Source organism: Schistocerca cancellata, chromosome 8 (genome assembly GCF_023864275.1).
Source record: "Schistocerca cancellata isolate TAMUIC-IGC-003103 chromosome 8, iqSchCanc2.1, whole genome shotgun sequence".
Lineage (NCBI taxonomy): Eukaryota > Metazoa > Arthropoda > Insecta > Orthoptera > Acrididae > Schistocerca > Schistocerca cancellata.
Genome location: NC_064633.1, coordinates 347,393,771 through 347,415,005, shown reverse-complemented (window position 1 = coordinate 347,415,005; position 21,235 = coordinate 347,393,771). Strand labels below are relative to the sequence as shown.

General features: G+C 44.4%; 1 protein-coding gene across 1 annotated transcript in view; it reads right to left on the bottom strand.

The window, feature by feature from the left end:
* LOC126095567 (uncharacterized) overlaps positions 1–21,235 on the bottom strand; it is a 138,489-nt gene that overhangs the window by 2,258 nt on the left and 114,996 nt on the right. The window contains exons 6-7 of the mRNA XM_049910344.1: positions 18,323–18,791; positions 10,263–10,403 (exon numbers count right to left, since the gene is read on the bottom strand). Of these exons, the coding sequence (XP_049766301.1) occupies positions 10,263–10,403; positions 18,323–18,791 (610 nt within the window). The remainder of the gene's footprint in view (positions 1–10,262; positions 10,404–18,322; positions 18,792–21,235) is intronic.

Sequence of the window (21,235 nt, the reverse complement as noted above, 5' to 3'; positions counted from 1 at the left end):
AGCTTGTAGACAGTTACCCTACAATCTACCATTAGCCAAGTAAGTCAATTTAAATATCTCGGAACCACAATAACTGAAGACTTGAGATGTCACCAGGAGGTGAAAACTCGAATTGCCATAGCAAAGGAGGCATTCAACAGGAAGAGGAGACTCTTATGTGGCAAATTAGATAAAGGACTAAGGAAAAGGCTTGGCAAATGTTTTGTCTGGAGTGTGGCACTATATGGGGCAGAAATATGGACACTGAAACGAGAGGATGAAAAAAGGTTAGAAGCATTTGAGATGTGGATGTGGAGGAGAATGGAGAGAATAAGCTGGATGGAAAGAGCGAGTAATGAAAGAGTATTGGGAAGGGTTGGTGAGAGAAGATGTCTGCTGAAGGTTGTAAGAGAAAGGAAAAAGAACTGGTTGGGACATTCATTGAGAAGGGAGTGCTTGCTAGTAGATGCTTTGGAAGGATTGGTTTGTGGGAGAAGACTGAGAGGAAGAAGGAGATACAAGGTGACAGATGACATAAAGGGAAGAGGAAATTATGCAGACCTGAAGAGGATGGCAGAAGACCGGACAGCCTGGAGAACTGCCATGTGAAAACCTGCCTTTAGGCAGAACACTGATGATGGTGATGACCCTTTTTCACCTGCCGTCGGCATGGAGCTCTCTCTAATTGAGGAACAGCGCGTTAACATCAAGTTTCTTGCAAAGCTAGGCAAGAATGGCTGTGAGATTTTTGAGTGTTTGAAACAGGTTTACGGAGGCAATTCTCTGAAGGAACTAACCGTGAACAAGTGGTTAAAAAGATTCCGGGATGACCGAGAAGAAGTGAACGATGACCCTCCCCCAGGACGCCCGTCGACATCGAGTTCCGATGCAAATGTTGAACGAATTCGGGCTTGTGTTCTTAAAGACCGAAGATTGACAGTCAGTATGATAGCTGACGAGCTGTCAATCCCCAAAACAATCGTTCACGAAATCCTGACACAAAAACTTGAAATGAAGAAATTGTGTGCGAAAATCGTACCGAAGCTCTTGACGCCAGAACAGAAAGCAAAAAGGATTGAGTGCTGTGAGGATTGGTTGGAAGCAGAGGAACGAGGGGACTTTCTCAACCGAGTCATCACTGGAGACGAGTCCTGGTTTTACGAATTCGATGTGGAGCTCAAATCTCGAAGCAAGGAATGGAAACTAGCAGGAGAACCGAGAACAAAAATGTAGCGAAAATCAAGGTCCAATGTGAAGACAATGTTGATTGTTTCTTTGATTCTAGGGGCATTGTTCAGAAGGAATTTGTCCCTCCCGGCCAGAGAGTGAACGTAAATTTGTACGTTGAAGTTCTGACACGTCTCAGAGCTCGAGTGGCTCGAGTTCGACCAGAGTTGGCAAAAGGGGGCAGGTGGATCCTTCATCACGACAATGCGCCCGCTCACATGTCGCTAGTTGTGCGCGAGTTTTTGGCCCGAAGCTCAATCACCGTGACAGATCACCCGCCTTATTCACCCGATTTAGCCCCGTGTGACTTCTTCATGTTCCCGAAATGCAAAATGGTACTTCGGGGGCGGCACTTGGGAGATGTGGAAGCCATCAAGGCGGAAACGACACGGCAACTAAACAACATCACAACTGAAGACTTTCAGCAATGTTATCAACAGTGGAAACGGCGTTGGCAGAAGTGTATCGCGTCTCAGGGGGAGTACTTTGAAGGAGACCATATTGTAATACCTGAATAATTGTAAAATAAAGTTATTATTCAACTTTTATACGTTATTTTCCGGACAAACCTCTTACATGTGGAAAGAGGAAGCCGTTAATGCTTATTTTCCCCTGGTCATGTTGACAGGTACTGAAGTGTAGGTGCGTGGAAGCAAAGCGGTTAGCTTAACCTGACCAACGTGCTCCACTTGGTGGTGCAGTTACGACCGTGCAGGAATCAGCACGCGTTTCGAACAAGACGATCGTGTGAAACCCAGCTCGCGCTATTCGTCCACGAGACTCAGAGGGCCATAGACACGGGTTCCCAGGTACATGCCGTGTTTCCTGACTTCCGCAAGGCATTCGATACAGTTTCCCACAGTCGTTTAATGAACAAAGTAAGAACATATGGACTATCAGAGCGATTGTGTGATTGGATTGAAGAGTTCCTAGATAACGGAACGCAACATGTCATTCTCAATGGAGAGAAGTCTTCCGAAGTAAGAGTGACTTCAGGTGTGCCACAGGGGAGTGTCGTAGGACCGTTGCTATTCACGATATACATAAATGACCTTGTGGATAACATCGGAAGTTCAATGAGGCTTCTTGCGGATGATTCTGTAGTATATCGAGAGGTTGTAACGACGGAAAATTGTACTGAAATGCAGGAGGATCTGCAACGAATTGACGCATGGTGCAGGCAATGGCAATAGAATCTCAATGTAGACAAGTGTAATGCGATGCGAGTACATAGAAAGAAAGATGCTTTATCGTTTAGGTACAATATAGCAGGTCAGCAACAGGAAGCAGTTATTTCCATAAATTATCTGAGAGTAGGCATTAGGAGTGATTTAAAATGGAATGACCATATAAAATTAATCGGCGGTATAGCAGATGCGCCGGCTAGAGTGGCCGAGCGGTTCTAGGCGCTTCAGTCTGGCACCGCGCGACCGCTACCTTCGCAGGTTCGAATCCTGCCTCGGGCATGGATGTGTGTGATGTCCTTAGGTTAGTTAGGTTTAAGTAGTTCTAAGTTCTAGAGGACTGATGACCTCAGATGTTAAGTCCCATAGTGCTGAGCCATTTGAACCATTTTTTATAGCAGATGGCAGACTGAGATTCATTGGAAGAATCCTAAGGAAGTGCAATCCGAAAACAAAGTAAGTAAGTTACAGTACACTTGTTCGCCCACTGCTTGAATACTGCTCACCAGTGTGGGATCCGTACCAGATAGGGTTGATAGAAGAGAGAGAGAAGATCCAACGGAGAGCAGCGCGCTTCGTTATAGGATCATTTAGTAATCGCGAAAGCGTTACGGACATGACAGATAAACTCCAGTGGAAGACTCTGCAGGAGTGACGCTCAGTAGCTCGGTACGGGCTTTTGTTGAAGATTCGAGAACATACCTTCACCGACGAGTCAAGCAGTATATTCCTCCCTCCTAAGTATGTCTCGCAAAGAGACCATGAGGATAAAATCAGAGAGATTAGAGCCCACGCAGAGGCATACCGACGATTTTCCACGAACAATACGAGACTGGAATAGAAGGGAGAACCGATAGAGGCACTCAAAGTACCCTCCGCCACACGCCGTCAGGTGGCTTGCGGAGTATGGATGTAGATGTAGAAAGCGTCAGACAGTAAATTATGTACCGTGTTTGTGGGAAGACAGTTCGATGCAGAGAAAAAAACTAGCAACACACTGATATGTGTGCATATTAAGGCACCAATGATCGCAATATATGAACTTATACCCTTAACATATGCTGGCCGCTGGGGGCCGAGCGGTTCTAGGCACTACAGTCTGGAACCACGCGACCGCTACGGTGTGTGTGACGTCCTTAGGTTAGTTAGGTTTAAGTAGTTCTAAGTTCTAGGCAACTGATGACCTGAGATGTTAAGTCCCATAGTGCTCAGAGCCATTTGAACCATTTGAACCTTAGCATATACATAATATACATTGAGGTGACAAAAGTAATAGGACACCTAATATCGTGTCGTACCTCGTTTTGCCCGACATAGCACACCAACTCGATGTCTCACGGACACAACAAGACGTTAGAAGTCCCCTGCAGAAATTTTGAGCCATGCTGCCTCTATAGCAGTCCATAATCGCGAAAGTGTTGCCGGTACAGGATTTTGTGCATTAACTGACCTCTCGATTATGTCTCAAATGTTCGATCAGACTAATGTTGGGAGGTCTTTGTGGCCATATCATACGCTCGAATTGTCCAGAATATTCTTCAAAAGGAATGGACAGTGTCTTGAAAGGAGCATATAAGATGAACATCAACAAAAGCAAAACGAGGATAATGGAATGTAGTCGTATTAAATCGGATGATGCTGAGGGAATTAGATTAGGAAATGAGACGCTTAAAGTAGTAAATGAGTTATGCTATTTGGAGAGTAAAATAACTCATGATGGTCGAAGTAGAGGGGATTTAAAATGTAGACTGACAATGGCAAGGAAAGCGTTTCTGAGCAAGAGAAATTTGTTAACATCGGGTACAGATTTAAGTGTCAGGAAGTCGTTTCTGAAAGAAGTATTTGTATGGATTATAGCCATGTATGAAAGTGAAACGTGGACGAGAAATAGTTTAGACAAGAAGAGAATAGAAGCTTTCGAAATGTGGTGCTACAGAAGAATGCTGAAGGTTAGATGGATAGATCACATAACTGATGTGGAGGTATTGAACAGAATTGGGGAGAAGAGAAATTTGTGGCGCAACTTGACTAGAAGAAGGGATCGCTTGGTAGGACATATTCTGAGGCATCTAGGGATCACCAATTTAGTATTGGAGGGCAGCGTGGAGGGTAACAATCATAGAGGTAGACCAAGAGATGAATACACTGAACAGATTCAGAAGGATGTAGGTTGCAGTAGGTACTGAGAGATAAAGAAGCTTGCACAGGATAGAGCAGCATGGAGAGCTGCATCAAACCAGTCTCTGGACTGAAGACCACAACAACAAACATTCTTCAAACCTGTCACGAATAATTCTGGAGCAATGACACGGCGCATTGTTATCCACAAAAATTCTATCGTTGTTTAGGAACATGGAGTCTATGAACGGCTGCAAATGGTCTCCAAGAGGCCGAACATAACCGTTTCGTCAATGATCAGTTCACTTTGACCAGAGGACGCTGTCCGTTCCATGCAGACGCAATTACGGGGCTGCCACCAGCTTGTGCAGTACCTTTATGACAACTTGGTTCGATACTGTCGTGAGGTCAGTCAGTGCCACATACGAACCCTACCATCAGCTCTTATCAACTAAAATCGGGACTCGTTTGACCAGGCCACGGTTTTCTAGTCGTCTAGGGTCCAATCGATATGGTCACGAGCGCAGGAGAGGCGCTGCAGGCGATGTGTTGTTAGCGAAGACACTCGCCTCGCTCCTCTACTACCATCGCCTATTAAAGCCAAATTTCACTGCACTGTCCTACCGCATATATTCATCGCACTTGCCACATTGATTTCTGCAGTTTTTTTGCGCAGTATTGCTTGTCTGTTAGCACTGACCACTGTACGATACGCCTCTGTTCTCGCTCGTTAAGTGAAGGTCCTCCACCAGTGCGTTGACCGTAGTGAGAAGTAATGCCCGAAATTTGGTATTCTCGATACACTCTTGACGCTATTGATCTCGGAATACTGAATTCCCTAACGATATCCGAAATGGAATGTTCCATTTCTATATGGAAACCATTTTCTATGTGGAAACTATTGAAGTTTTTTAAATAAAACAAACGTTATTAACATTCTACATCTTTATTCTTCTAATCTGCATACTTATTTCTCGACGTAGCCACTCGGGTGACCAACACATTTCTCCCAACAACTGACCAGTTGGTTGATACTGTCACTGTACAATGTCTGATTTTGTTGACGGAGCCACAGCTACATCTTTGTTTACACTGCTTCATCACCGCTATGGTCAAACCCTCGAAGGTGATCAGTGACAGTGGAAACAAGGCGTCGGATTGTTGCAGTTATCGCGGCACTCACCTGTGTTCTGGCCTTCTCTTGCTGAAGCAGAGGGTGCTCTGTGTGTGGACTAACTCTTTGAATTCAAAACTCGATTACAGAACGCTGTTTCCCACACGCCGCACAGCGATATATCAGTAATAATTACAGAATGCATAAACGAAACTACAAACTTTAGATCGTTGCGCAAAGGCAGCGAATCGGAAGCCGGTGCATGCGTCGTGATGTGTAAGTGAAAGGTTTTGTGTCATAAGCGAATATGGTGACCCCATGCAGTAGACAGTTTATGTTCGAGTCCTCCCTCGGACATGGGTGTGTGTGATTGTCCTTAGGATAATTTAGTTTAAGTAGTGTGTAAGCTTAGGGACTGATGACCTCAGCAGTCAAGTCCCATAAGATTTCACACACTTTTGAACATTTTGTGTATTAGAATTTAGCTATGGGCGATCTGTCAGTATAGTGTGGACAAGATTTCGTCGGCGATATAATCAAGCACCCGTATATGCCAGCAAGGTTGACAGATACCGAGGGAGGTAACGTAATGGTTAGCACCCTGGACTAGCATTCGGTAGGTTCAGAATTCGCGTCCAGCCATCCTGATCTAGGGTTTCCGTGATTTCCCTAAATCACCAGGTAAATGCAAGGATGGTTCCTTTGAAAGGGCACAGCCGACTTCCCCTACCTCCTTCCCTAAACCGATGGGACCGAAGACCTCGCTGTTTAGTTCCCTCCACCAAATCAACCAATAAAGGTTTCCAGATGGCATCGGCAGTTCGAAGAAACAAAGGTTGTACAGTTCGTTTTTGTTTACTGAGCTCTGTGTAAACAAACATTTATATGGACGTGCTTGAGCAATGGCTGGTAACATAGCTTAATGTGAATTCTACAGATTACGTGGTTCAGCAAAATGGTGCCCCCTCTCGTTGGGGTATTGAGGTTCGCGCATTTTAAAATCAACATCTTCTAAGTCGTTGTGTCGGTTGTACTGGACTTGACGACGCTGCCTTCTGCTCTTGGCAACGGAGATCTCCTGACCTCACACCCACTGCCAGAAACAATGCTAGGACTCATAAGGCGCGTTTTTATGCTTTCGCATCGGTGACTCCACTTATGCTTGAGAATGTGTGTCGCGAAATGGATTATCGCTTAGATGCTATCCAATGTAGCAAAGGGGAATCATACAAGGCACCTTTAAAATGCGTATAACAATTTCAAGTTTCGTTTGTATTCCCTATAGTTCTTGTCGATGTATTGCTATCCATGAAATAGTTACAGCCGTTTTTAATCGCTGCAATCATTTAGAGCTGGCCTGTGGTGTGGCTTAGGAATGCGAAGCATGCGGTTGCGTCGAAGTACGCAACCCTGCAAGTGATTGTCTGGAGTGCGTTTGACATACTCATATATGACACAAGTGCAATAAGTCGCGAGTATTTTTATAATCATTTGATCTTCATTGGAAGTTTATATTATGATGACATCAGGTATATCAAAATTCGTGATACCACAACCTATTAAACATGGACGGAGTTTCTCTGGGTTTCCGGCCTCCATGGCTGAGTGATGAGCGCAGTAGAATGCTATGCGAAGGGTCCGGGTTCGATTCCCGGACTAAAACTACTAAAATCCGCCCGAACAGGCCACGAAGGCTCAACGGTACTGACCGGCCGCCGTGTCATCTTCAGCCCAGAGGCGTCATTGGATGCGGATATAGATGGACATGTGGTCAGCACACCGCTCCCCTGCCCGTATGTCAGTTTACGAGACCGGAACCGCTACTTTTGAATCAAGTAGCTCCTCAGTTTGCCTCACAATGGCTGAGTGCACCCCGCTTGCCAACAACGCTTGGCGGACCGGATGGTCACCCATCCAAGTGCTAACCCAGCCCAGCAGCGCTTAACTTCGGTGGACGGGTCGGCAATTTTTCCGCTCGGGTCATCATTTCATCCTCATCGACGCGAAAATCGCCGAAGAGTGTCAACTACAAAGACTTGCACCAGACGACCGGTCTACCCGACGGAAGACCTCAGCCAAATGCGCATTTCTTTTAATTTATGTTGGTTTAATTGAAATTTCTCATCGACGTGTGCACGCTTACCATGTCTGTTCAGCGACTCTTTGAGGTATTTAAATTCTGAGTATAAAGTTGTGCGACTGCAAATGACAGAAGCGGCGAACTTAGCACACACTAGCCGGCCGCGGTAGACGAGCGGTTCTAGGCCCTGCAGTCCGGAACCGCGCGACTGCTACTGTCGCAGGTTCGAATCCTGCCTGGGGCATGGATGTGTGTGATGTCCTTAGGTTAATTGGGTTTAAGTAGTTCTAAGTTCTTGGGGACTGATGACCCCAGATGTTAAGTCCCATAGTGCTCAGAGCCATTTGAACCATTTAACTCACACTAAATTAACTTTGAGAGAGCCATAGCTCAACTAATGGACTACTCAGGTACAAAGGTAGAGAGATCGAAACGTGTGATTAATGGACTACTCAGACGGAAAGATAGAAATGCGTAACAGTACAAATCGAAGTGTGTGATTTCAAGCGGACGAAACCAAAGAAAAAACTGGAAAGGCAATCAAACTTTATGAAGGAAAAAATAAAAAGTCTGAGGATTATCGAAGACAGTTATTCAGTCAGAAATGGCAAAGGACTGGGAAGAGTTGTTGACCGGACTGTATAGTATCTTGAAAAGGGTTATGAATCTGTCAGAGACAGTACATGAATATAGTCGAATTAAATCAGCCGACCTGAAAGAATTAAATTAGGGAATGAGATGCTAAAAATAGTTGATGTGTGTTATTACGTGCATCGAAAAATAACTGACGATGGCAGAAGCAGAGACAATATAAACTGCAGACTGCCAATAGCAAACAAGATGTTTCTGAAAAATTGAATCGTTAGGAATCTTTGGTCTGGATGTAGCGTTGTCCAAGTGAGATGTAGATGATACACAGCTCAGACAAAAAGAGAAGAGAAGCTTATGAAGTTTGTTATAAAAGGATGTTGAAGATTACATGGCCAGATCGGGTAACTAGGTTCAGGTTGTGAACGGAATTGGAGAAAAAAGAAACATATGGCACAGTTTGACTAAAAGAAAGGATATGTCGATAGGATATACTCTGATGCGTCAAGAAATCGTCATTTTCGTATTAGAGGTAAGTGTGGGGCCAAGGTCTAAATATAGTACGAACCTGATTTGATCCATTATAAATGGTTTTTTGAAAGCCTGCGACTGTAGATATAATAGGTTTGTTTATAAATAAATAAATCTTCTGCTACCAGTCACGATTTTTCTTTATTTTACTATTCGCACGACGCGTTTCGAGAAATAATTCCCATTTTCAAGTGCGTTTTTTATGTGTGTTAAGCCATTTCTTTTGATGTTGTCAGTGTGTGTGAGTCTGCTTCATTTTGTTGACTTTTACTGTAATACATAAGAAACGCGATTTTTAGTTGGGTATCAATTCTTTCTGTGAGGTTAGTGGCTAAAGTTTGAGAACAATTTGTACTTACAGTTTTCTAATGGTCCATTTGTGTAGAGTCTCACACACACTTAACGTCATACACAACTTGTACACTTTACACATCGAAAATATCTTATATAAACAAAACAGTTACAAAGATCTTCTTACAGGTAGTTCACAGAGATAACATTATAGGTCTTCCACAGATTATGATATGCTTTTGTACAGAGGTTATTTATCTTAACAACTGTAAAATCAATATAAGTAATTCATAATCCAAATTGTTAAGATAAATAACCTCTGTACAAAAGCATATCATAATCTGTGGAAGACCTATAATGTTATCTCTGTGAACTACCTGTAAGAAGATCTTTGTAACTGTTTTGTTTATATAAGATATTTTCGATGTGTAAAGTGTACAAGTTGTGTATGATGTTAAGTGTGTGTGAGACTCTACACAAATGGACCATTAGAAAACTGTAAGTACAAATTGTTCTCAAACTTTAGCCACTAACCTCACAGAAAGAATTGATACCCAACTAAAAATCGCGTTTCTTATGTATTACAGTAAAAGTCAACAAAATGAAGCAGACTCACACACACTGACAACATCAAAAGAAATGGCTTAACACACATAAAAAACGCACTTGAAAATGGGAGTTATTTCTCGAAACGCGTCGTGCGAATAGTAAAATAAAGAAAAATCGTGACTGGTAGCAGAAGATTTATTTATTTATAAACAAACCTATTATAGTACGAACGTTAAAATGGATGTAGCTTGCAGTAGTTACGCAGAGATGAAGAGATTTTCGAAGAGTAGATAGAGTAGCTTGGAGAGCTACATGAAATCAATATTCGGACTGAAGGCCACGACAAGGACTTGTAGGTAAAGGGAGCACAAACACTACAGCCGCCTAGGACTACACCGTGCAGTGAGCTAGAGCAACGCGCCTTTTTGGTTTCTGGTGTCGTGGGGGGCTGTCTTCTGGCAAACTCGTGGTCGGGACGAAAGTGCTGCCGCTTGAAACTGGTCAAACTCTGAACAGACAGAAGCACCTGGTTCGAAGTACCATTAGGAGGAACATGACGCCTGAAGTGCTCAGTTAACCCCTTGCAACGAGAAGTGCTTACCCGTGTGTAGCTGATCTGCGACCCACTGGGTCTGGCTATCTGGATCATAGGCGCCGTCGATGTTCTTCAGCACCGCATAATCCTCGCCAATGCTGTCCTCGTCGTAAGGGTAGTCCTTGTCCAGGAGGCCCAGGTACCTCGCTGTACACACAAAATATCAAATACTTGTTATCTGTATTCGGCGTCGCTTCTGTAATCGGTAAGTAAATTAATAGCGAAGGAGACATTTAAGCCGAGTGACGAGTATGTCACTCGTCAGGAATTCGCATCAAGACAGCGCTGTAACTCAACAGATTTAAGTATTTTCCAGTGTAAATACATTTATTTATAAACTAGCGAACCCGGTAATGCTTCGCAATGTATGGGAATGGGATACACATCCCAACCTCCTTTTCCTCCCTCTCTCAGTTCTTCTTCCCCTTCCCCCCTCTCAGTTCATCTACTCCTCCTCCTCCTCCTTATGTCTCACTACATTCTCCCTCCTTATTCTGCACGTCTACAAGGTGAAGCATCGCTTAGCAGTGACTGCAGAAATGCGTGGCTTATGAGGCTCTTCTCGACCACTGTAAACTACTTTTAACTCGCCACGCACAATCATTACGCTAGTTAGGTTGCTGGTATCATTTTGGAACTCAAGAATGATTCCTTCTGCTGATTTCATACGATTTTGCACGACCACTCACTTCAGTGGCCGACGGCCCTTAACCGTCACCAGATGGGGTTTGCCTGATCTTGTTTTTCCTGTGCTTGTTCCTTCGCGTTTCCAAATCAACCACACCACCAGCAGTCGACCTGGGCAACTGTAGAAGGGTTTAAGTGTCCCTCATGGATTTTTTACTCAGGTGACACCCAATTACTACCGGTAGTCCTCGTTCGAAGTCACTGAGCTCTCGTGACTGACCCGTTCTGCTGTTACTCCTTCTCCGCCGGCAACAAAATATTCCCCACTTCCTTTTATACTGGCAGGTTCGCCGCTCGTGACGTCTGGTGGTCGGTTCCGCTTTACATAGCAATGTCTGGGTGCTTTTGATCAAATACACTACTGGCCATTAAAATTGCTACACCAAGAAGGAATGCAGATGATAAACGGGTATACATTGGACAACTATATTATACTAGAACAGTCAGTGATTACATTTTCACGGCCGGCCGAGGTGGCCGAGCGGTACTAGGCGCTTCAGTCCGGAACCGCGCAACTGCTACGGTCACAGGTTCGAATCCTGCCTCGGGCATGGATGTATGTGATGTCCTACAGTTAGTTACGTTTAAGTAGTTCTAAGTTCTAGGGGACTGCTGACCTCAGATGTTAAGTTCCATAGCGCTCAGAGCCATTTGAACATTTTCACGCAATTTGGGTACATAGATCATGAGAAATCATTACCCAGAACACACACCTCTGGCTGTAATAACGGCCTTGATACTCCTGGGCATTGAGTCAAACAGAGCTTGCATGGCGTGTACAAGTACAGTTGCCCATGCAGCTTCAACACGATACCACAGCTCATACAGAGTAGTGACTGGCGTATTGTGACGAGCCAGTTGCTCGGCCACCATTGACCAGACGTTTTCAATTGGCGAGAGATCTGGAGAATGTGCTGGCCAGGGCAGCAGTCGAACATTTTCTGTATCCAGAAAGGCCTGTACAGGACCTGTAACATGCGGTCGTGCATTATCCTGCTGAAATGTAGGGTTTCGCAGGGATCGAATGAAGGGTAGTGGGTCGAACCACATCTGAAATGTAACGTCAACTGTTCAAAGTGGCGTCAATGCCAACAAGAGGTGACCGAGACGTGTAACCAGTGGCACCCCATACCATCACGCCAGGTGATACGCCAGTATGGCGATGACGAATACACGTTTCGAATGTGCGTTCACCGCCATGTCGCCAAAAACGGATGCGACCATCATGATGCTGTAAACAGAACATGGATTCATCCGAAAAAATGACGTTTTGCCATTCGTGCACCCAGGTTCGTCGTTGAGTACACCATCGCAGGCGCTTCTCTCTGTGATGCAGCGTCAAGGGTAACCGCAGCCATGGTCTCCGAGCTGAAAGTCCATGCTGCTCTAAACGTCTTCGAACTGTTCGTGCAGATGGTTGTTGTCTTGCAAACGTCCCCATGTGTTGACTCAGGGATCGAGACGTGGCTGCACAATCCGTTACAGCCATGCGGATAAGATGCCTGTCATCTCGAATGCTAGTGATACGAGGCCGTTGGGATCCAGCACGGCGTTCCGTATTACCCTCCTGAACCCACCGATTCCATATTCTGCTAACAGTCATTGAATCTCGACCAAATGCGAGCAGCAGTGTCGCGGTACGATAAACCGCAATCGCGATAGGCTACAATCCGTCCTTTATCAAAGTCGGAAACGTGATGGTATGCATTTCTCCTCCTTACACGAGGCATCAGAACAACGTTTCAGCAGGCAAGGCCGGTCAACTGTTGTTTGTGTATGAGAAATCGGTTGGAAACCTTTCTCATGTCAGCACGTTGTAGGTGTCGCCACCGGCGCCAACCTTGTGTGAATTCTCTGAAAAGCTAATCATTTGCATATCACAGCATCTTCTTCCTGTCGGTTAAATTTCGCGTCTCTAGCACGTCATCTTCGTGGTGTAGCAATTTTAATGGCCAGTAGTGTAGTGTGTGCACGCAAGAAGATACGATTTTAAAATCCACTCACGAGCCGTGTTGGCGTGAGCATCTCTGTCACAATGGCTAGTACAGCAATTCGGTTTGTCACGTGACTGACAAGCCAGCAGGACTTGTACTGGCCCCAGGAGTGGCAGTCGAGCACAGTTTATGCAATGCGTGCGATGCTGGTGCACTGTATTCATTGAGTGGGTCCGACTAATTGCTGGGAGCACTGCAATTATGAAGACAGCTGTCACTAGCTTTTTCCATTTCGCCATTTCAAGGGAGTACTACGAATAACTTGTTGAAATTCCCTACTAAATTCCCTCTACCTTGACACATTGATTATATGAGTCTACCACAGCGGATTACAACAGCAAATAGAAGGGCCACAGTGCAGCAGACAAGTGGCCGAAGTGTAATGAGTAGCCAAAAGTCACAGGAACGACTGTCCCATTTGAAGATGTGGCGTATATGATATTCGAATTTTGTGGTTAGAGCGTCGTATGGTTTGTCCGCGATTAACAGACTGTGGGGTGTATATTTAATATTCCATAGATGATGTTTCCGCAAGCGTAGATTGTCGTACAGGACGACGACAAGTGTTTGACGGAAGGACGATACATCGCCTCTGCAGATCCGTACTGGCGATCGACGGTCTACTTTTGATTAGAAAGCGCACAGTTTTAATCTGGGCCGTGAGGAACCTGTTTCTACCAAGTCAAAGCATCGACTTCGGCAACTGACGACCAATCACGCATCCAGTTACATCTGATGACTTTTAGCTACCCAGTCTTGGGAGAGCCAGCCATGAAAAAGCACTTCCATCTGGTGAACAAGATGTATGAGACGGGGGAAATACCCTCAGACTTCAAGAAAAATATCATAATCTCAATTCCAAAGAAAGTAGGTGTTGACAAGTGTGAAAATTACTGAACTATCACTTTAATAAGCCACGACTGCTAAATTCTGACACGAATTCCTTACAGACAAATGGAAAACTGGTAGACGTCGACCTAGGGAAAGCTCAGTTTGAATTTCGGAGAAATATAGAAACACGTGAAGCAATACTGACCCTGCGATTTGTCCTAGAAGATAGGTTAAGAAAGGCACACACACGTTTATAGCATTTGTAGAATTAAAGAAAATTTTTGACAAGGTTGATTGGAATACTCTCTTTCAAATTTTATTGGTGGCAGGGGTAAAATAAAGGGAGAGAAAGGCTATTTACAATTTGTACAGAAGCCAGATGTCAGTTATAAGAGTCGATGGGCGCGAAAGGGAAGCAGTGGTGGGAAAGGGAGATAGCCTATCCCCGATGGTATTCAGTTTGTATATTGAGCAAGCAGTAAAGGAAACAAAAGAAAAATTTGGAGTAGGTATTAAAGTCCAGGGATAAGAAATAAAAACTTTGATGTTTGCGGTGACATTGTAATTCAGTGACAGCGAAGGACTCTGAACAGCAGTTGAACAGAATGTACGGTGTAAGATAAACATCAACAAAAGCAAAACAAGGAAATTAGTATGTACTCGAATTAAATCAGGTGATGCTGAAGGAATTAGATTAGAAAATGAGATGTTTGAAGTAGTAGATGAGTTTTGCTATATGATAAGCAAAATAACTGACGATCGTCGAAGTAGAGAGGATACAAAATGTAGGCAAGGCATCGAAAGCTTTTCTGAAGAAGAGAATTTTTTTTAACACTGAGTGTAGATTTAAGTGTCATGAAGCCTTTTCTGAAAGTATTTGTTTGGAGTGTAAACACGTATGGAAGTGAACCATAGACGATAAACAGTTTAGGCAAAAAGAGAATAGAAGCTTTCGAAATGAGGAGCTAAAGAAGAATGCTGAAGATTAGATTGATGGATCACGTAGCTCATGAGGAGGTACTGAACAGAATATGGAAGAAAAGAAATTTGTGGCACAACCTGACTGGAAGAAGTGATCAGTTTGTAGGACACATTCTGAGACATCAAGGGATCACCAATTTAGTACTGGAGGGAGGCATGGGGGGGGGGGTAAATATCATAGAGGGAGACCAAGAGATGAATATAGTATATAGTAAGCAGATTCAGAAGAATGTAGATTGCAATAGATACTTGGAGATGAAGAGGCTTGCACAGGATAGAGCAGCTTGGAGAGCTGCGTCGAACCACTCTTTGGACTGAAGACAACAACAACAACAACAGCAACATGTAATACTGGACAATAACAACCGATGCCCTCATCTGTGACCGGCGAGTAGATGCAGAAACCCACTGTCCGCGTTCTCTTACAGCAGTCCTCCATGCGATCTGTTTCTTCAGAAAGGTATGCACCACTCTGTCGCTTCTGAACCGGGTCAGCATAGGTTTACTGAACTGTGCTGGGATCAGGGTGCTTCAGTGGGTCTGAGGTCTCTAATGTTCGTGTTAGGGACATCGTGGAACAACTTGTGGATCAAACTTCCTCAAAGATGCATGACATTTGAGTGGTGATTGTAGGCTCGTTGATCAGGATTGTTTCCCGTTCAAAGACGTCTCCAGCGAGAGACAAGATAGCACCTGCCCTATATCACCGCTTAAAAAATTGGAAATCAATGTCGCCTCCTACTAGCTAGACAGACATGTCAGTTCACTATTAATTTCAAGGAAGCCGAGAACTGTAATAAATTTGTCTCTATACAAGTGTACTCAAACTCAGAGCCATTTCTCGTCAAATCTCAAAACTATTCCGTGTTTCATCGTGGAAGTAACACGAGTTGCTACCCTTCCCTCTTCCATTCCCCCACCCCATACATCGAAATCGCCGCATTTGTTAGGGTGACAGTTTCGTACATGCTACTACCTAGTTGTTTCTAACTGAAGTTCTCATAAGTACATGTATATTTACATTAAAGCATGACAAAGCAGTTTGAGCCTTAACTAGTATTAGTATACTTCACAGTTCGTTATGTCTATCATTTGCGAAACATTATAACACACAAGACAAAAGATTATTCACCACCTTAGAAGAACACGCTAGTATCGTTGGAGGGCTATAAACTGTATAGGACAACAACCAGGTGTCCATGGGACCATCTGCTCCTGCATACGTACTCACAACGGAGTGTTCTGTATGTGCTAGTGGGTTGTATGGAATTAGTGAAGTAATACGGCTTGACTTGGAGGCTTGACAGAATAGCAAAAATAGACTACCGTGTTTGGACGTGTCCAGGACCACCCCTGGAATGAAGTTGCCCGATTTGTTGGTGTATCAACCTGGATTGTCCAAAGTGTCTACAAGGAATGCTGTACCACTCGCAATCGTGAAATATGGCGTAAGAACGCTGGTTGTAAAAAGAACCTAGTCGACAGCGTTTAGAGACAAGTGTCTCACCTTGTCGGTGACTATCGTTTCCAAAACCGGCCCGAATTGCTGCTGTCAGTGAATGTAGGCCCATCTCAACCAGTTTTCGAGTGAATACTGCGAAGGCAACTGCATGTAATAGGTATTTGTAGTAGGGCCCCTAGCAAAAGAACATTGCTTACAGTGGCAAAAACAATCTGCACGTCTTCAATGAGAGAAACATTTCAGAAACTTTTCAAAAGCTGGCTTGAGCGTGTAGTGTGGTCTTACGAATCGCAGTTTTGCCTCTTTTCAGGTGAAGCAAGGCGCCGAGTGCATAGGCGGCCCAGTGAGGTGTTAAATATACAGTGTGCGGATGGTTTAGTTCGTGCCAGATATGTTTCTGTAATGTTTTAGCATTGGTTTTATTGCCGTGACTTGGCTCCATTCATTCGGGCAACCGTAAACAAGAACGAAAATAATTTCAGTGTTCTTCAAGTGTTGTCATTTCTTCTACATTTTCACGATAACTATGCTTTGGATGCTCCAGTCTTCCAAGACGATGATGGCTGTTTTCATAGGCCATAGTTTACTAGCTTGGACAATATTTAGGCTTTCATTCGCATTTTGGCTCACCAGTTAATCACCGTAACTTAATCGTTAGGAAATATCTGGGGCTGCCTTGAGCAACGGGTGCAGCGTAGGTGTGTCAGTCCGTGTTAGTGTGATATTTCATTTGGATGACTAACTTTTTGTCCCACAGGCCCATGTCGTTAACGTTGATATGCAGTAGGATTTTAGAACATGTATTGTGTTCGAACATAATGAATTACCTCGAAGAAAACGGTCTATTGACACACAGCTAACATGGGATTAGAAAACATCGTTCTTGTGAAACACAACTAGCCCTTTATTGACATGAGGTGCTGAGTGCTATTGACAAGGGATTTCAGATCGATTCAGTATTCTTGGATTTCCGGAAGGCTTTTGACACTGTACCACACAAGCAGCTCGTAGTAAAATTGAGTGCTTATGGAATATCGTCTCAGCTATGTGACGGGATCTGTGATTTCCTGTCAGAGAGGTGACAGTTCGTAGTAATTGACGGAAAGTCATCAAGTAAAACAGAAGTGATTTCTGGCGTTCCCCAAGGTAGTGTTATAGGCCCTTTGCTGTTCCTTACCTATATAAACGATTTGGGAGACAATCTGAGCAGCCGTCTTCAGTTGTTTGCAGATGACGCTGTCGTTTAGCGACTAATAAAGTCATCAGAAGATCAAAACAAACTGCAAAACGATTTATAAAAGATATCGGAATGGTGAGAAAAGTGGCAGTTGACCTTAAATAACGAAAAGTGTGAGGTCATGCACATGAGTGCCAAAAGGAACTCGTTAAACTTCGGTTACACGATAAATCAGTCTAATCTAAAAGCCGTAAATTCAACTAAATACCTAGGTATTATAATTACGAACTACTTAAATTGGAAGGAACATATAGAAAATGTTGTGGGGACGGCAAACCAAAGACTGCGTTTTATTTCCAGGACACTTAGAAAATGCAACAGACCTACTAAGGAGACTGCCTACGCTACGCTTGTACGTCCTCTTTTAGAATACTGCTGCGCGGTGTGGGATCCTTACCAGATAGGACTGACGGAGTACATCGAAAAAGTTCAAAGAAAGGCAGCATGTTTTGTATTATCGCAAAATATGGGCGAGAATGTCACAGAAACGATACAGGATTTGGGATGGAAATCATTAAAAGAAAGGCGTTTTTCGTTGCGACGGAATCTTCTCACGAAATTTCAATCACCAACTTTCTCCTCCGAATGTGGAAATATTTTGTTGAGACCGACTTACATAGGGAGGAACGATCACCAAAATAAAATAAGGGAAATCAGAGCTCCTACGGAAAGATATAGGTGTTCATTTTTTCCGCGCGCTATACGAGAATGGAATAATAGAGAATTGTGAAGGTGGTTCGATGAACCCTCTGCCAGGCACTTAAATATGATTTGCAGAGTATGCATGTAGATGTAGATGTAGATGTAGACGTGTATAGTTGTGTGATGTTCTACACTTTGCAGAGACATGGTATGCATCAGGACATGTGCTTACCTCCTCCGCCGTCATCCTGGTGTTCAGGCGGCGTAATGTCTCCTGTGCTGTTCATTAATTCGAACACATCTACTTCGACGCCGTTGGCTTGCAGGGAGGCCAAGGCGTCCTCGGAGAGAGCGTCGGCGTCCACGCTGAGCCAGCTGAGGTTGGTGAACGGCTGCACGTCCTCCGCCGACAGCTGCGAGAAGGAGTTGAAGGAGATATCGAGGCTCCGCAGCGACGGCAGCTGCGTGAAGCTGTCCGGCGTGAAGCGACGCAGACTGCACACGGCGAGGTTCAGCTCGCGCAGAGAAGAGGAGCGCAGGAACGGCCCGATGGAGGGCAGCACCAGCGGGTTGCTGGAGAGGTCCAGCGCCTCCAGCGCGGCGTTGGCTGCGATCGAGTTCGGCAGCAGGAACGTCAGCTCGTTGTTGGAAAGGCTCAGGGAGCGCAGCCGCGGCAGCGTCGACAAAGCGTCCTCCGCAACCTGTACGCGAGTAAAAGTGTGGCACTGTTTACACAGAAAGGCCTGTTTTTTCTTGAAACAGCTTTATCAGGTACTGACCAGCTCCTTGCCGCTTCCCTGGGTACTTAACAGGGTGACAATTATTGAACTGTATCAAATAAAATCGACGTAACTTCGGAACGGTTAGGACGTTCAGATTGCACAGTTAATCGCAGGACATGGTGGGATTTAGTATCCGCATGCATTGATTGGTTTAGCGACGAAGCCCCCTTTCATTTGGATGGGTTCCTCAAAAAGCAAAATTGGCGACTGAGAATCCACATTTCTCGATCGAGAAGTCTCTTCGTCCTCAACGGATGACTGTGTGTTGTGCAATGTCCAATCATGGAATAACTAGTGTGAATTCCTTGATGGTGCAGTGACTATCAAACGATACCGCAGGTCTCTAGAGGAACGGAAGGTTCCAAATGATTGGAAAAGAGCACAGGTAGTCCCAGTCTTCAAGAAGGGTCGTCGAGTAGATGCGAAAAACTATAGACCTATATCTCTGACGTCGATTTTTAGAACATGTTTTTTGCTCGCGTATCATGTCGTTTTTGGAAACCCAGAATGTACTCTGTAGGAATCAACATGGATTCCGGAAACAGCGATCGTGTGAGACCGAACTCGCTATATTTGTTCACGAGACCCATAAAACATTAGATACAGGCTCCCAGGTAGATGCTATTTTCCTTGACTTCTGGAAGGCGTTCGATACAGTTCCGCACTGCCGCCTGATAAACAAAGTAAGAGCCTACGGAATATTAGACCAGCTGTGTGGCTGGATTGAAGAGTTTTAAGCAAACAGAACACAGCATGTTGTTTTCAATGGAGAGACGTCTACAGACGTTAAAGCAACCTCTGGCGTGCCACGGGGAGTGTTATGGGACCATTGCTTTTCACAATATATATAAATGACCTAGTAGATAGTGTCGGAAGTTCCATGCGGCTTTTCGCGGATGATGCTGTAGTATACAGAGAAGTTGCAGCATTAGAAAACTGTAGCGAAATGCAGGAAGATCTGCAGCGGATAGCCACTTGGTGCAGGGAGTGGCAACTGACCCTTAACATAGACAAATGTGATGTATTGCGAATACATAGAAAGAAGGATCCTTTATTGTATGATTATATGATAGCGGAACAAACACTGGTAGCAGTTACTTCTGTAAAATATCTGGGAGTATGCGTGCGAAACGATTTGAAGTGGAATGATCGTATAAAATTAATTGTTGGTAAGGCGGGTACCAGGTTGAGATTCATTGGGAGAGTCATTAGAAAATGTAGTTCATCAACAAAGGAGGTGGCTTACAAAACACTCGTTCGGCCTATACTTGAGTATTGCTCATCAGTGTGGGATCCGTACCAGATCGGGTAGACGGAGGAGATAGAGAAGATCCAAAGAAGAGCGGCGCGTTTCGTCACAGGGTTATTTGGTAAGCGTGATAGCGTTACGGAGATGTTTAGCAAACTCAAGTGGCAGACTCTGCAAGAGAGGCGCTCTGCATCGCGGTGTAGCTTGCTATACAAACTTCGAGAGGGTGCTTTTCTTCCCCCTACTTATACCTTCCGAGGAGATCACGAATGTAAAATTAGAGAGATTCAAGCGCGCACGGAGGCTTTCCGGCAGTCGGTCTTCCCGCGAACTATACGCGACTGGAACAGGAAAGGGAGGTAATGACAGTGGCACGTAAAGTGCCCTCCACCACACACCGTTGGGTGGCTTGCGGAGTATAAATGTAGATGTAGATGCAGATTTTGGAAGATGATTTCATCCCTATTATCCAAAGTGATTTCGACAACATGTGGTTCATGCAAGATGGAGCTTGACCCCACCGAAGCAAGAGAGTGTTTGATGTCCTGGAAGAGCACTTTGGGGACCACATTCTGACTCCGGGGTGACCAGAGGCCACTGGCAAGGATTTTTGTTGGCCACCATATTCTCCAGGTCTGAACACATGTGACTCATTTTTGTGGGGTATAGTAAAGACAAAGTGTACAGCAGTAACCCCAAAACCATTTCTGAGCTGAAAACAGCCATTCAGGAAGTCAGCGATAGCATCGATGTTCCGACACTTCAGTGGGTCACATCATCGCGAGTGAAGGGAGGCATATGGAACATGTCATAACTTAAATCCGAATATCTGCAGTGACATTTACATGTTGAATAAAGTGTGTGCACGCCATAGTTTGTGTCTAATTTACGTCTTTTTCACTTAGTTCAGTAACAGTTTGTCTCCCTGTACAAATCAATTCCCCTCCTTGAACACGAAGTCATTTCTGAGATCCACCCATCCTATCAACTATAAACTACCGTACTTCTTTCATTCCAGACTATAACCCAACATTTATAACTGCAGCATCCTGTCACCTATATGCACTTTCTCGATCCTTCTCAGTATTACTCCCAAACCCTTTCTCCTTATCAC